Genomic DNA, 17711 nt, shown 5'->3' on the forward strand with positions numbered 1-17711 from the left:
AGGATCCAGTTGGTAAGAGCATTACCCTTTCTAATTAATAAGCCATGTGACGATTTTCAATATAGATAGTAGATAATCCACCATATTTAGTCTCAAATAACGGTGCACTGAAATTGACTTCCGTTTCTGAAAACATTGCTGGGACATTGCTGAAACATTGCTGACCTCAGTTTCTGAAATTGACTTCCGCACAAGTTCTTTTAAAACAAAGTGGACCTGCAGAGTAGAAGAAAGCATGTAATTTATAAATGGAAAGAACAACATGTCACTGGGAAATTTAATACAAAAAAGAACAAGAACAAACACTTATTACACAAATGTAAGTGACTTCCATTGCACTTTGGAGGGGTGCTTTCCTAAGGTCTGCCTAAGTGGCAGAGCCTACGTCATAACTCCCAAGAGAACCACCACGAACAGCAGATCCCAAAATGGGGATATTCTTTTCCTTGTCATTCTCATCAAAACAATTCACTGGAGCCTGCCAATTTGCATCCTCAAGCACCGCACCAACCTCAAATGTCATCACGTGACCAGTGTATCCTGCACCCACCAAATTCCAAGTGGATTCACTTCAGATAAATTCTTCAAATAAGGGAGACATACAAACAAATATAAGTAACAAAAAGTGTTGGACATTTTAGTGTAATTGATCTCTTTATTATGTTAAAATAAGAGTGCACGCTTGTTTTAATGTAATAACGAGATGTTCGGTTTAGGCAAATTTTGAAAGTTACATGGAAGTTACTAAAATTTCCGGTTGGAAGTTACATGGAAGTTACTAAAACTTCCATCAACGGCAGTTTTTAAAAAGAAATAACTTCCATCAACCGCCAAAAACCACCTGTTCTTTGATCATAAATAATCATTCTGGTTCAGAAAACATAACGGGTGACAAAACATACAAGACCAAAACAAAACTCTTGAATTATAATCTTCTGATTTTATCCGATTGAACAATTTTGGTTGAACCCCAAAATTTGATTCAATCTGAAAGTGTTATACACGACTTCAGATTTATCCAGTATCATCTCGATTTTTTCAAATTAACCAACAAAAGATTGAATCAAATTTTTCGAGATGACGAATGATAGTTCGAAGATGACAAGCAAGTTTGCGAAGTTGGACAAGTTTGAAGGGCAGGATTTCAGAAGATGGCAGAAGAAGATGCACTTTCTCTTGACAACATTGAAGGTGGTGTATGTATTGAGTACACCGATGCCGGTGTTTATGGAAGACGAAACTCTGGATCAAATAAGGAAGCGTTCGAAATGGGAGAACGACGATTAAATTTGTCGTGGACACATTCTGAACGGTATGTCTGACTCTCTCTTTGATATTTATCAAAATGTTGAGTCTGCTAAGGAATTATGGGACTCTCTTGAATCCAAGTATATGGCAGAAGATGCTTCAAGTAACAAATTCTTAGTTAGTAATTTCTTTAATTACAAAATGATTGATTCGAGGCTTGTTATGGAACAATATAATGAACTGCTGCGGATTTTGGGTCAGTTTACTCAACATGATTTGAAAATGGATGAATCCATTGCAGTTTCATCTATAATTGATAAACTGCCTTCTTCTTGGAAAGACTTCAAGCATACCTTGAAACATAAGAAGGAAGAGTTGACTCTGGTTCAACTCGGTAGTCATTTCATGATTGAGGAGTCGCTGAGGGCTCAGGAAATTGACAAAGTCAATGATAAAAACGTAGCAGGTTCCTCTTCCGTTAATATGGTAGAGGAAAGTGGAACAGTTAAGCAAAATTATAATGCTAAAGGTAACAAATGCAAATTTCAAGGAAATAAGAACAAAGGTCCAAACAAACAGACAAAATTGTCATGTTGGAAGTGTGGGAAACCTGGTCATTTAAAGAGGGATTGCCGGGTGTTCAAAGGAAAGAACAAGGCTGGTCCAAGTGGGTCTAATGATCCTGAAAAGCAACAAGGTCAGATTGTAGTGAATAATTTTAATTCGAATACGAATTCAAATTATGTATCACTAATATCTGATGCATTCTATGTGCAGGATGATGACGTTGCTTGGTGGTTTGATTCGGGAGCAACAAGCCATGTGTGCAAAGATCATCGTTGGTTCAAGGAATTTAGACCAATCGATGATGACTCTATTGTGAAGATGGGAAATGTTGCAACTGAACCAATCCTAGGATTAGGTTGTGTGAATTTAGTTTTTACTTTCAGAAAAAGTTTGTATTTGGATAATGTCTTATTTGTACCTGGTATTCGTATGAACTTATTGTCTAGTATGGTTTTAAATAATTGTGGTTTCAAGCAAGTACTTGAAAGTGACAAGTACATCTTGTCAAGACATGGTTCGTTTGTTGGATTTGGTTATCGTTGTAATGGAATGTTTAAATTAAACATTGATGTTCCTTTTGTTCATGAATCTGTTTGTATGGCCTCGTGTAGTTCTATAATTAATATGACAAAATCAGAAATTTGGCATGCTAGATTAGGACATGTTCATTACAAAAGATTAAAAGATATGTCAAAAACAAGTATGATTCCTCCTTTTGATATGAACATTGAAAAATGCAAAACTTGCATGTTGACCAAGACCACTAGGAAACCTTTTAAGGATGTTAAAAGTGAGACTAAAGTCTCAGACCTTATTCATAGTGATTTGTGTGATTTGCATGCTACTCCATCATTAGGTCATAAAAAATATCTTGTTACTTTTATTGATGATGCATCAAGGTATTGTTATGTATATTTATTAAATACAAAAGATGAAGCTCTTGATAAATTTAAAATTTATAAGAAAGAGGTAGAACTTCATCAAAATGGGCTAATCAAAACTCTTCGTACGGATAGGGGAGGTGAGTATTATGATTCGGTTTATTTTCAATCTACTGGAATAATACATCAAACTACAACTCCCTATACACCACAACAGAATGGTGTAGCCGAAAGGAAGAATAGAACCTTGAAAGAAATGGTGAATTCCATGTTATCCTATTCGGGTTTAAGTGAAGGATTTTGGGGTGAGGCTATGTTGACAGCCTGTTACTTGTTGAACCGAATTCCTAACAAAAGGAATAAGGTTACCCCATATGAACTTTGGCACAAAAAGACACCAAATTTGAGTTATCTCAAAATTTGGGGATGTAGGGCTGTGAGAACTCAGCATAATTTGGCCGATCATTTAACCAAAGGGTTAAGTAGAGATCTCGTGAAAAGGTCGGCTATGGGATTAGGATTAAAGTCCATATGTAATCTCTTATGTTAAGATACCCAATTCCCATCTAATATGACATTAGGTGCTGAATTCAATGTGGAAAACTTAACATGTAGAGATTGGAACACATCATCGAAAGTATCCCAAAAGGTATGTGTTCGGTTCTGCAAGTTAAGGAGGTTGAAGTATAACTTCTCAATGGTTCTTTTGAAAAATTGCATTTGTAGGTGCAAGAAAGAAAAGGACTACCTATATAAGCATGAAGTTTAGCCGCTTCAAGAAGCTGGGACTTGGCTTTGATATGCTTATGAAGGATAAGGACACACGCTAGTAAATTAGTGTCGAGCAAGAGTAATGTTATAAACTATTGTGCAAATTATCTTCATGTATTCATTATGAATAGAAAGGGTTCAATCCTTAGTGACACCCTGATATTCGAATATTTGAAATGTGTAATTTGCTAAGATGAAATTCAATCGTCACGATATTTCATCTATGCAGTAGTTTGTTGTATGTTATGACTTTGGTGATTTGATCGGTAATTACACTAAAATGGGGGAGGTTTGTTGGACATTTTAGTGTAATTGATCTCTTTATTATGTTAAAATAAGAGTGCACGCTTGTTTTAATGTAATAATGAGATGTTCGGTTTAGGCAAATTTTGGAAGTTACATGGAAATTACTAAAACTTCCATCAACGGTTGGAAGTTACATGGAAGTTACTAAAACTTCCATCAACGGCAGTTTTTAAAAAGAAATAGCTTCCATCAACCGCCAAAAACCACCTGTTCTTTGATCATAAATAATCATTCTGGTTCAGAAAGCATAACGGGTGACAAAACATACAAGACCAAAACAAAACTCTTGAATTATAATCTTCTGATTTTATCCGATTGAACAATTTTGGTTGAACCCCGAAATTTGATTCAATCTGAAAGTGTTATACACGACTTCAGATTTATCCAGTATCATCTCGCTTTTTTCAAATTAACCAACAAAAAGTAACGTGGCATTGACCATTCGATGTGGTCAAAATACTGTTTATGAGTGTGGACAACATCTTTACTTCACCATTTAACTTTTACAGTTAAGTTTAAACATAAATGTTAAAATGACATCAAAATGTAATTAAAAATTGTTGTTGAGCTTAATGGACCATTACTTGTAAATATCTCTTGCAAAATTAACAATTTAAGAATAGAGGTGTGTGTAGTACCTGAGGAGAAGTCCCACCTAAGAGGCCTACGAGTGAGGATATCCAAGTAAAATATCAACGGGAAGATTATAATGTGTTTGAACTTTCATTAGTCTCAGGTTTGAACTTTTATGTTGCTGATCTAAATTACTAACCATGTTGCTCTTGGCTAAGATGTTGGGATGAATTAGTCCCACATTTGTCAGAACTTTGAGGTAGCTGAAGCTCCCAGTATAAAATTTGAATACTTACATTGTACAAAGCATACCTTTCTCGGTCTTATAAAGATTAATATACACAATAGGTCTCATAAATCTATCAAGAACTTATAAAGATTAGTAATATATATAAAATCTTCAAGGCATGCATCTATAATAAATTGTACATTAGTTGAAAAAACTAACCCCAGAAACAAAGAAAAACAATAACATTATGAAGAAAAAAGAAGAGAAGAGAGGACAAAGAAAACACACCCGCAGTTTTGACAGAGCAAAGCTAAACCGCCACTTCGAAGCTGCCATCCGTTAATGATGGTTGTTGTCTTCGACTTGCAGTGAAAGCAGAAGAGAATGTTGTCATTGCCTTTGTAAGAAGAAGAACCAACACCAGCCATTGAACTCGCAGCAAGACAAACCACCCTCAAAGAATTACTGTGAAAGATTTTAACATGTACAGAAATATATAACATGTATACTTAAGTGTTTTGGAGCATACAAAAATGAAATTAAGACATTCATATTTTAATTGAAAGATAATAACCCTTAAAGGAGCACAACTGTTCAACCCAACCAAAACAATTATAACAGTAAAACAAAGTTCATGTCCACATGTTATGTAATTACAGCTTTCTACATTGGATGGTTCTAAGTTTCAAAAAGTAAGCTGCCCATTTTTTACGTAATGCTGTGATCGCCTCCGAGTCTAGTGCCGAGCCATCACCGAACCACTACACATTGTCAAATACAAACAATTAATGAAAATGAGTCTAAATGAGCCTACATATGGCGATTTGCCGTCAATGTTTTCGGAGTACATTATTTACCACAGTCCAATCACCCTGCACCGCCGCGCCAATTATGTTCCACATCCAATGCATCATATAATACCCACACTCATAGCTTCCGTGTTGAACGAGAGTCTACATGAAGAACAAATTAACTATTGAATGTAGGGCTGAACATGATTAATAACATTTCAAGTTGCAAACATTGTATGTAGTTCGACTAACCTTCAGTTCAAGCCACTGGGGTCCAGTTTTAGGAACTTTGCCATCAGCAGTCGTGTTTAATTTCTTGTATGCACTACATTGGAAGATTAATATGATGTTAATATAATGTGCACAATCGTAGCATCCAACTTTAATATAGGTTAAACGACTAAAAATATAATACTTAACTTGTTAATTGCAGTTTTGATATGAACATCAGGCCTTCTACGCACTGAACAAAACCAGACCACGACATTGTCTTTAGGGCACAACACAACCATTTGCCAATGGGCGCTGCAATTTGCACACCATTTATTTGTTAGTAGGACAAAAAGAGTTATAGCATTGCCAAAATGAATTTTACTTACTCATTCAAATAAGCTCCAATGTACAGTTGTCGTTGCGATTCCTTAAGCCATTTTTCGATATATTCTTCACATTGCCCACGTCTGTCCTTTGCATTGTGTATAGATTGAGGCTCAAGGAATCCATACACCGATTGATAACCCAAGCCATTACTCCACTCATTCATATACCTAATTTCCATAAGTCATAAAATAACTGAAGATCACGTAAATGTCATAGCAATATGATTTCATAGTCACGAATGGATTTTACTTACATGGTCCACAATTGAAGTATGGCTATGTTCAACCATTTGTCGCCTGATGTTATTTCGCTGACATCAATATACGTTAAGAACAACGATGAATTTACATTTGGAATCCCAAATTCAGTAAGATCCCACACAAACTCAACAGGCTTGTCATAAATGTCAACAAGGGTCTTAATCAACTCACGCAAGGGGTCCTGCTTAGGAACATCATTGCTTAATTCGGCAGCATTGGCAACTTTGTTGGGAGTGATGCCTGAATGCTATATCATGCAACAAAAGTATTCATTATAGGAACGTTCAAAAGATTGGAATATACAGTTGAAAAGATAATAATTGGCTGAACTTAAAGTATACTACCTCATTTGATACCAGTTTTACCAAAGGCAATGGCCATGCAATGAATGTGTTAACGGCATCTCTCACATACTTAACTTCTGATGTCGGTAATGGAACTTCAGCTTCGGTAATGGCATCTCTCACATACTTAATTTCGGCAGCATTTCATCTATGTCTCCAAGTACACGAGATGAAAGCAGGTGCATGTATTCATGCAACGCATTCAAGTATGCACTCGGAGAACAAAGTGAAATGTAGTATACCAAAATTTCAACAAATTTAAGAAAAGACAAACAACACATAAGTATTAATCTACTATAAAAGATTGTCCTCTCAAACTGTCCAAACGGACAATTCAAGATTCCATACAACGATTAATCCAAACTATCCGTATTAATCGTTGTATAAAATCTCAAACGGGAATCTAGGATCACTCAAAATGCACATAATTGCTTATGTAACACAAAATTTATATATAAATAACCATGAAATTATCATTGCTGAGTCAAAAAAATACATACCACAGAAGTTCGGTCAACAACAACAAGTATGGGTGGGATCACAGCAGTGGCAAACCAAAAGACAACTCCAAAACTCCGATGCTTGTGAAACAATAATTAACTTCGTAACTTTTTGCTCGAACTTGGCCTACAACAAACGAAATTTGTAGCATATTCAAAGTCATTGTTAGTAATTGAAGTTGGATTGTAGTTGTTTTCAAAACCAACATAAAATGGGAACCACAACCAGCAAATTCATTGTTAGCTTTGACTAAAATTTATTGTTTCCAACTGTGTCTAAATCTTCAACGGGTTCAAAGTATAATTCACATGCTTATCAAGGGGCCACAACCAGCAAATTCATTTGTGTTACATAATAATAATATATTCATTTCAAAATGTAGCTCAAATGATGGGTTTTTCGGTCAAAATTGCAAATGAGAGAATTATAATATATTCATTTCTAGATATAAGACTCTTTTTATATTTATTTATCTCATTTTTATAAGATTTTTTTAAAGTTATCTTTTATATTACTTAGCTTTTAATTAGAATACCCTTAATTACTTTACGATAATTAAATATTATGAATTGTTCTTTATTTTTTCTTTTTACTTTTTAGTGTGTTTTTGAAAAATATTAAAAGAAAAAAAGAAAATTATTATGAACACGAAATAAGATATTGAACCATTCAATATATAACACAGTGATTATAATCATATAATAAAAGGCATTATTGGAGCAATTTGTTAGTGAACTGTGGAAAAGTAGAGCATAATGATTGTACAAAACTGAAAGACAAAATAAATATAAAGATTCTAAAAAAAGTCAATAAAACATAGCACATTTGGTGATCTTTTACGAGCAAATGTCCCCTGTAATAATTTCAGTTTATAATATAATTGTCAAGAAACCTGCTTTTGCGCCTTAATTAGTCCTCTGAATCTTTTAGAGACTCCCCTACATAAACACCATTCATGAATCACACTCTCACTATCTGGCTTTGGTTTGATTTCTAGAAAATGGGTGCACTAGATTACCTCTCCAACTTTTGCACTGTAACCAGCACTAGGACCAAGCAGAAAGCAATGCAGGTAAGAATGAAGTATATATAGAGAGAGAGGCAATAGTGAATTCTATAATTAATTGTATGATTCCTTCAGATATATATTATGTTGCAGACAACAGAGATAAAAGTGAGAATGGACTGCGATGGTTGCGAAAGAAGAGTGAGAAATGCAGTGAGTTCAATAAAAGGAGTGAAATCTGTGGAGGTTAACAGAAAGGAGAGCAGGGTGGTAGTGAGAGGATATGTGGATCCAAAGAAGGTGCTGAAGAGGGTAAGGAGCACAGGGAAAGTAAGAGCTCAGTTTTGGCCATATGTTGAACAACATCTGGTCTAGTGTGCTTTTCTTTGCTCTTTGTTCTTCTCTTTATTAATAAATTATTCTTTTATAAATGCCATTCCCCTTTGGTGGCAACCCTGTTTGCACTGCTGCAGGGTTGGCTAAATGACGAATTTCCTTCTCTTAAAAGTATGATGCAAAGACAGCTTGAAACTGAAAATGAGAGCATTGGTTTTATTTATCAATAACAAAACATAAGTGGAATCAGAATATAGAATCACATTCCGAAATCCCATCTCCCAAACCAGCTGAAGACCTTTGAAAATACCCATTAGTTTAGCTTGAACTACCTCATCTCCATGAAGATGAGGTACAATAGTATTTTGTGTCTATTTAATTATCTCCTCCCTATCTCATCTATACCTAACAAATTTACAATATTATTTTATTTCTATTCTATTTTTCACCCATTTCTCTTAAATCAAACAACAAAACATATCATTTTATTTATACTTTATTCTGCCCTTTTCAAATTATATCTCCTATTTTTGCCTATTCTATTTTTCTCTTCTAAACCAAATACAACATTAAAGTGATGCAAATCAACTCATCACACATAGGTGACCACTTTGAAGAAAAAATCAATTGAAAATGTTGGTAATTGGCAGCAAGTTAACCTAGCCGAATTTAGAGTTCTTTACTGCATAAAGGACTAAAAGCATTTTTCAAAATTGAAGACTAAAAATCATTTAAATTTGAGAGACCAAAAACAAAATAACCTAATTTAAAGGACAAAACATGTTTAAGCCAAGGATTTATAATCACTTAAATTTTATGTTTGTTATGTCAGTCTGCAGAGTAACAAGTTCACAGAACTGAATTACGCCTTTGACTGCAGAGTAACAAGGCTGGTATATGCAACGCCATCCATTTCATCCACAAACAAGTTTACATCATTGTTTATCTCTGTGTTGAGTTACGCCTGCCCACCTTAATTTGTTTTATTAATTAATTAAGGTTAAATTAATTGGGAATGAAATGGACTTTGATGTTCAGCCTAAGGACATCGCTAATTCCCAATCATTGGCATGTGTGGCAAATGAACTTTGATGTTCAGCCTTTGACTGTACTAGAGGCATTCTGTTTAAATGTTTAAGAGTACACGTAGAAAAGCAAAAAGGATTGGTATGGGACAAAGAAAAAAAAAAGGATTTAAGAGTATACTTAAACTTGAAATTTTCAAAATCTAATAAAAGTTACTAGTGTTGCTAAACAAGATAATCCTGTCCTAAAATGCGCCCGCCATGGTTACCAAATCACACAAAGTGGAAACTTCGTACTCTTTTCTTAACTGTCACTCCCCATCCTCTTTCTAAATCCCCTATTAATTGACCACTTCCTTCGTACTCTCTCCACATCCTCTAACACACACTCTTTCCCAAACCCAATTCAACAGCACCCACCACCTCCTCATATCTACTTAAACTGCATAAATTAAGCAACCACATTCATATAGATGAAAAATGCTACACATATCTTGGATGAAAAATGCATAAATTATTGAATGCTAATATACACCAATTAAGATAGATATTAGTATTCATGAAATACTGGCAAGCAAACACCATTAAAAAGCACATTCCATAAGTAAGCATATATGGCCAATAAACAAAGCATACATTTACGTAAATGTCCTAGAATTTTTCTCAAGGTGAATATTCTGTGGAAAAAATCATATCATCATTAAGCTCAATCTAGTATTGAAACTCCTCTGCATACCAAGATGCAATATTCTCAACTAAAACTGCATCAGAGACATGATAAGGCACCCACCTTGTTCCCAATGACAGGAGAATTGTCAGCAAACCATGTATCCTGCCTCTCAGATTGACAGTGAGCAAAACATGAATTTATGAACAATCCATTTTGAGGTGATCTTGAGAAGCCTTTAATAGCATTCAGCATTTGATTCCTGAATCCTGCATTAGATACAGGGAAATGACTTGTTACAGTAATTTACTGAAGACATATTTGTACTTCTTGTGCTCCTATAGACTTGATAATTCTTGAAATCACCATATTTTCTTTTGCTTTATAAATGTTTGCTGACCAATACACTTTTTGGATCTTATTGTAGACTCACTTGTGACTTATTAAACGTGATTCACGTTAGGAGAAACCCTGTCTTACCTTACTCGCGAGTAATCCCTTGAAGTTAGTTGTTACACTCTCTTTACCTTTTAGCATATAGGCAGAGTCTATGATTTATATACTTTTTATACATGATAAGGAGAGGAAATGGTGCCTTAGTTTAGTATAGAATCCAAAAGAACACTAATAAAAAACTTACAATTACCTATTAAAGAATATGAGTGAGAAGTCGAAGATATACGACAGCAATAAGAAATTCCATAATTACATTAGTATAATGCCATGTTGGTAGTTTTATTCTCAATTTACAGAAGAAAAAAATAGTAGCGGGTGTATGTTTGTGTCAGCTGAGATTGTTCTGAGTTTTAGATCAAATGTATACTATATACATACATATATTACATGTTTATGCAAAGTAATTAATTGTTTTTGTTAGAAACTACGGCTAATCATACTTGAGCCGGATAATGAACAACAAAGTCTCTATCTAAGAATTTAACTAACTGGACATACAGGTCTCAAATTCAAAACTACTTAAGCTAATTCGCACAGTTAGTAATTAATTAGCACCTTTGTTAAATTTAGCACACTAATTCTCAAAAAGAAAGCTGTGTGAGCAACAAAAACCCACTTGCGGCCTGAACGTGGGTTTGAAGTTTCTAAATTCTTATCCTCTTTGGGAAGTATGCCAGTACTAACCAATCCACTTGAGAGACTAAAAAAGAGCAAAAGTGGCTCTGCAGCAATAGCAAGTTAAAAACATGACGCAACTAGCTGTACTTTAGGAAACACCATCCAGAAGAAAGAAAACCACTTCATAAGATCTCTCTATGCATCACATTTTCCCACCAAAAGGAAACACACGAAGAGACAACAAAAAAACTTGTCATCTTCACTCATCTTACCATTAACCATTTTGACAGTACTGTCTTTTCTCTCCTTGGCCATTGGCCACCGTGCTCAACCCTGTAGTGAAGAATTCCTCAAACTAGCCCAACAAAAGAACCTCTAAAACTGCAAGACATTGCGCACTCTGGGGGCAGAGTTTGCTTGGTCCTACCACAGTGTCACGAATAAATCCATAGAACTAGAAATTATGTTCCGTGCCACACTCCCCACCCCAATCAGTTCAAAGGACTAATTTGAGGAGGCTATGAAAATACCAAATGCCATTCTCAGTCGTCTGTTCATATCTCTGAAACCAATGAGAGTCAAGTTGGCTCTATTGCTCAATATAACCAAACTTGGAGTGATTTCGAGTCTTAGGCTTTGATAATGATCTCACAACTAACCCATTCAAACTTGAATCCTTTCTCTTTCTTCATTCAAGTTCCCTAGCGTCATTAATCTCTTTTTTTTTCCCTTCATTTCAGAACATTAGGTTTAAATTTAACTTCAATCCTTTCTTTTTGACACCTATCTTTTAGTGATGCATGTGAGACAAAGAGAGAAGAGATTGAGAGATTTTCGTAATCACTAGAGAGCTTCATAATAAATTTAAGAACATTAGGTTAAAGCTATTTCTCAAGAAGTACATTTACCATGATTTAAGCTTGTTTGGACCTGATGAATAGTGGGGTTCTAATACCAGCAATCAAATTCTGAGGGAAGAAGCACTGAAAGAGGGGTAAAAGATACATCACTAAAAGAAAAACTCAGAGCAAGTAACAACTATGGAGCATCAAATCTTCACACAACCTTATCTTCAAAACACAACCGTGTTACGACAACTCCAAAAAGGGGTACTCATTGGCTTCGGCGGTGCCGCCACAAGACGAGACGCCGGACGACGTGACGGGGGTGCGGGCAAACGCCACAGGTCACGGCGAGGTCACAGTACACAGAAATTTCAGACACACATGGAAGCGGGAGCTCGAGCGCGAGTGTTCACGAAATAGCGCGAATTACAGCATTATATACATCAACGTTAACGACGGTGGCTTAAGAACAACGTCTTCGAAATTCAAAATTTCATCGACGGTGTTTTCTATTGCACCGTCTTAAGTTACCTGCGCGCCACCTACAAAGACGGGCACCCACGGCCAACGTCGTTGAATGTGTCACGCGCCACGCACGTGGCACATAAAATGCTCACTTATTTACGGAATTGCCACCGCTACTCCTACTACGACGTTTTTGGCAGAAACGATGTGGAACGCGCGTCGTAAAATAGCTTTTTTTTAGTAACAAACTTGATGACTTTCAACAAAAATGAATTCTACTAGTATAGGCAACTACTCTATGAGGCAAATGATCATAGGAAGCACTAATTAAGATGCCTTTATTATAAATGTCATTCCAAAGGCGTGATGTTTGATTTTATCTGAAACAGAATGGATCATCAAGGGCATAGCCAGAACCCATCTATGGTAGTGGAGCTCAATTAGCATATGGTTCTAACACTAGCTTGAGCAACAGCTCCAACAATTTTGATCAAACCAGTACCAAGAAATTGAGAAGGTTACTGATTTCAAGAACCACAGTCTTCCCCTGGCAACTAATATATTATGTTTATTGTTAATAAATTTAACAATTACCTGTTAAATCTAATTATATGTATTGTTAATTGTTAATATGATTAAGTTACAATATTTTAACAACTGTTAAATGGCTATTTGTATTCATATTCATTATTTATGTTATTGTTGCTTAAGATTAATATAAATTTAAATTAAGTAAAATGATAATATATACTACAAAAATTTATATACTTTCAGCTTAATTATTAGTACATTTTACTTTTTTTATTATTATATTATATCATGTTTAATTATTATGTTTATTAATATATACTACACAAATCTAGGTTAATTACATTTCAAATACTGGTTGATATATATTTTACTTTATATAATATCATGCATTATCTTGCTTATTTATATAATATTAAATTAATTAAAACCAAAAATTTTAGCACAAAAATTATATTTACTTATCATAATAATTATTAGTTGACAATAATAATTTAAAAATTTTGAGTTCATATTATTTATGTTTATACAAATAACGTTTATAATTTAAAAATTTAAAATAGAAAAAAAACATAATCTACGTCGTTGCTTACGACAGCAATGACGTAGCTTCCCATGCAGTCCACGACGTTCCTCCCGCAGACACGACGTGAAGCCCATGGATTCAACGACGTTCCTCTTCAAGCACCGATGTAACTTGGTTCCTTTCAACGTCGTTGCTTTCGGTAGCAACGACGTAGTTGGCCAACCATTGAACGCCGGTGGTTGCCGGTGCAACGACGTGGTAGCCCTTACACACAACGTCGGTGCCGCCATACCTGACCTTAAAAGCTTACCTTTCAACGTCGTTCGTCGTGCCGGCAACGTCTTCGAAGGCGAACCTACAACTACGGGCCTCCAGTCATCACCGTCGCAGGAATCGTGTGCTTCTAAAATGGTGGACGGAGACCGTCGTAGACTGGCCGGAGGCCTACGACGACGTCTCATTCAAAGTCGGTCTTGCAGCGTCGTTGAACTCCGATAAGCACCAACGTTGAACGCGTTTTTTGTAGCAGTGTCTATTTCTCTTAGGTCAACCTCTCCGCTTCCACAATACAAATACATGATGAATCCGAACATAAATAGAAGAATGATTATCAGAGCAATGTGGTTCAGTGTTTCGAGATAAGGAATTGTCATGACCACCAACCATACTTCATAATTTTGAAGAACAAGAAATAAACAAAATAGAAGAATGATCCATATCAATACAAAAGAATGAACCAAAATAGGAAAGGAAACAAGAAGAATGATTCGTAATCAGAATAAAAAAAAAAGGAAGACTGAATCGTTAGGAGAACCACATCAATACAAGAAGAATGAATCGAAACAATATACATTTTAATTTAATTTTTAAAAAGAAAATAAAAGAAATGAGAATAGATCAATACACATTTTCATAGGCTTAGAAACTAGAATAGAAAGCATTTACCTACTCTCCCTCGGACAGAACTGAGCATAAAGGCGAGGGGTGGTTATATTTCAGTTCAGTTTTACTCCCAAACTGAATTGAACTTTAAAATCAGTTCTTAATAACTGAACTGAATTATTTATCGGAGAAAAAAATTGAGTTTAGTTCTATATCAGTTCAGTGGTACGAGAATCATTCTTGCAATACAAAGTTGTATGAGAACCAAAACTACCCGTCAATGTAAATCACACAAGTATCAAACACGGGAATTTATGATGCATGCGGGCTCACAGTGAGTACATTACTATTGACATAATCTAATCTAGTTACCTAGGAGGACAATGTTGATATATATATATATATATATATATATATATATATATATATATATATATATATATATATATATATATATATATATATATATATATATATATATATATATATATATATATTTTTTTTTTTTTTGTGGAGATACCTTAAATTAGTGAGGTATTTACAGTTAGATAGTGGGGGAGACTTTGATAGATTTATTTATACTGTTATATGAGAGAATATGACTAAGTTATCTTAGAATATAAGTATGAGATAAAATCCCATATTGAATAGAAGTAAAAAAGTTAAACATTACATAAGTGAGGAAAAAACTCATAGATCTGTCTTAAAATATTAGATTAAAATATAGTGTAAGTTCTCTTATATAATTACTCATAACTTATCGATATAAATCTTCCCAAATGATTATTGAGTCCAACTAAAATATATGTCCCCCCAACTCCTAGTTATCCCCAAGATAGAAAATTCATAGTGGGAAAAAAAAAGGCTCAAGTTATCCTCAAGTTCTCAATGCTTTTACTAAAGCGTAACTTCCAACAATATTTAAATGCACTGTTAGTTGTGAGCTTCTAAAATTTAAAAAATAAATAAATAAAGTTAAAATAATTTATTCTAGAAATGTTTTATTTTTGGATTTTGTGCATCAATGTTCAAAATTTAGCCACGGTATATCATTTTAATTGTTTAGTATTTAAATGAGTTAATTGAAACAAGATATCACTAAAGTAACCTCTCTTGTGTAGATTGTTCATATTAATGTATGTGATTAGTTATATGAGTGCTAATTGGCCCAAAGGAAAGTTACCATTTAACTAATTTACATACACACCTATGATGTTAAACATATGATAATTATGAAGTTTTGCATGTGAATGATAAATCACATCAAAAGATGGGTTTGTTATCAAACCCATCTCTTGAGATGGGTTATACCATTATTTAAATGCATTGATAGACTTGCTTCTATATCTGCTAATCTGAATTCGGTTCCGATTGTTAATAGTACAAATTTTAAGGACGGGAAAGAGAACATGCAAATTGTTCTTGGCTGCATGGATCTAGACCTTGCATTAAGAATTGAGAAACCCCCTTCTCCTACGGATTCCAGTACCTTTGAACAAAGAAAGCTTCATGAGAAGTGGGATCACTCAAATCGCATGAGTCTTATGATCATTAAGCATACCATTCCTGAGGTCTTTAGGGGTACTGTTTCAGATGACATAACTATTGCCAAAGATTTCCTTGCTGAAATTGAAAAGCGCTTTGCAAAAAAAAAACGATAAGGAGGAAAGTACTCTTCTTCATAACTTAATTTCATGAAGTATTAAGGCAAAGAAAATGTCAGGGAATACATTATGGGAATGGAAAATATTGCTAGGGCACCAAAGCTTAAGCTACCAGAAGACTTGTTTATTCATTTAGTGCCAATTTCTCTACCTTTACAGTTTAGTTAATTTAAGATCTCTTATAACTCTCAGACGGAGAAATGATCTCTTAATGAGCTTATTTCATACCGTGTGCAAGAAGAGGAAAGGCTGAAGCAAGAAAGGACTGAAAGTGCTCATGTTGTAAGTACCTCTAAAGACAAGGGCAAAAGAAAAAAAGAACTGAAGAGCCCAAGAACGAAGCTGCTAAGGGTCCAGCACAAAAGAAACAAAATCAAGAGTGTCAGATCTGACTGTGGTGGTGAATACTATGACAGATATGGCGATTTAGATGAACAACGTCCGGGGCCTTTTGTCAGGTACCTAGAGGAATGTGGAATCGTCCCATAGTACACCATGCCGAGGTCACCTAGCATGAATGGTATGGCTGAAAGATGAAACATAACTCTTAAGGATATGGTAAGAAGCATGATTTTTCATTCTAACTTACCAGAGTCAGTCTGGGGAGAGGCACTAAAGACTACATCTTATATTCTAAATAGAGTGTCAACCAAGGCAGCTGCCAAAACACCTTATGAGCTTTGGGTTGGGCAAAAGCCTAGTCTGAAACATTTTCATGTATGGGGATGTCCAGCTGAGGCAAGGCCTTATAAGCCAAATGAAAGGAAATTGGACTTCCGAATAGTGAACAACTACTTTATTGGTTATTATGAAAGATCCAGGGGCTATAAATTTTATGATCCCAAATTAAACACGATTTTTGAGATAGGAACTGTCACATTCTTTGAGGATATTGAGTTTGGGGGGAAGAATAAGGTTAGAGACTTTGTCTTAGAGGAAGAATCAGTAACAATTCTATAGTTGATTCATATAGTTGCTTTTGATAAAACAAATTCAGAACCTCTACAAGATATTGTTATTGAATCTCCCACTCAAGATAATTTGGTCGTTCATGAAGAACAAACTCAAGATCCTCAAGAACTTAAGCTTCATGAGTTAGTACTTTTGCGGAAATCTACAAGAGAAAGGAGAAGTGCTATTCTAGATGATTATGTGATATTTTCTTCAGGAACATGAGAAAAATAATGGTATGATGGAAGATGACCTAGTTAACTTCCATCAAGCCATGCAAGATTCCAACTCAGAAAAGTGGACTAAAGCAATGAATGAGGAGTATAAGTCCATGCAAGACAACTAGGTTTGAGAACTTGTCCCATTACTAGAAGGTGTGAAACCCATTGGTTGCAAATGAATATTTAAGACCAAGCGGGATTCCAAAGGTAATGTGGAAAGGTATAAAGCTCGTCTTGTGGCGAAGGGTTATACCCAAAAGGAAGGGATTAACTTTAAAGAGACTTTCTCTCTAGTTTCATCGAAAAACTCTTTTAGGACAATCATGGCTCTTGTTGCACATTATGATTTGGAGCTTCATCAAATGGATGTCAAGATGACATTTCTCAATGGCAACATTGATAAGACAATTTATATGGTGCCACCAGAAAACTTTGTGTCAGGAGACCCAA

General features: G+C 34.9%; 1 protein-coding gene across 1 annotated transcript; it reads left to right on the plus strand.

Moving 5' to 3' along the window:
- The first annotated feature begins 8007 nt into the window (after positions 1-8007).
- LOC114398204 (heavy metal-associated isoprenylated plant protein 21-like) lies at positions 8008-8697 on the plus strand. Its single transcript, XM_028360372.1, has 2 exons — positions 8008-8143; positions 8231-8697. Exons 1-2 carry the CDS (start codon positions 8072-8074, stop codon positions 8450-8452), a joined length of 294 nt encoding a protein of 97 aa, XP_028216173.1. The 5' UTR covers positions 8008-8071; the 3' UTR covers positions 8453-8697.
- The last annotated feature ends 9014 nt before the right edge of the window (positions 8698-17711 follow it).

The sequence above is a fragment of the Glycine soja genome, chromosome 19 (genome assembly GCF_004193775.1).
Source record: "Glycine soja cultivar W05 chromosome 19, ASM419377v2, whole genome shotgun sequence".
NCBI lineage: Eukaryota > Viridiplantae > Streptophyta > Magnoliopsida > Fabales > Fabaceae > Glycine > Glycine soja.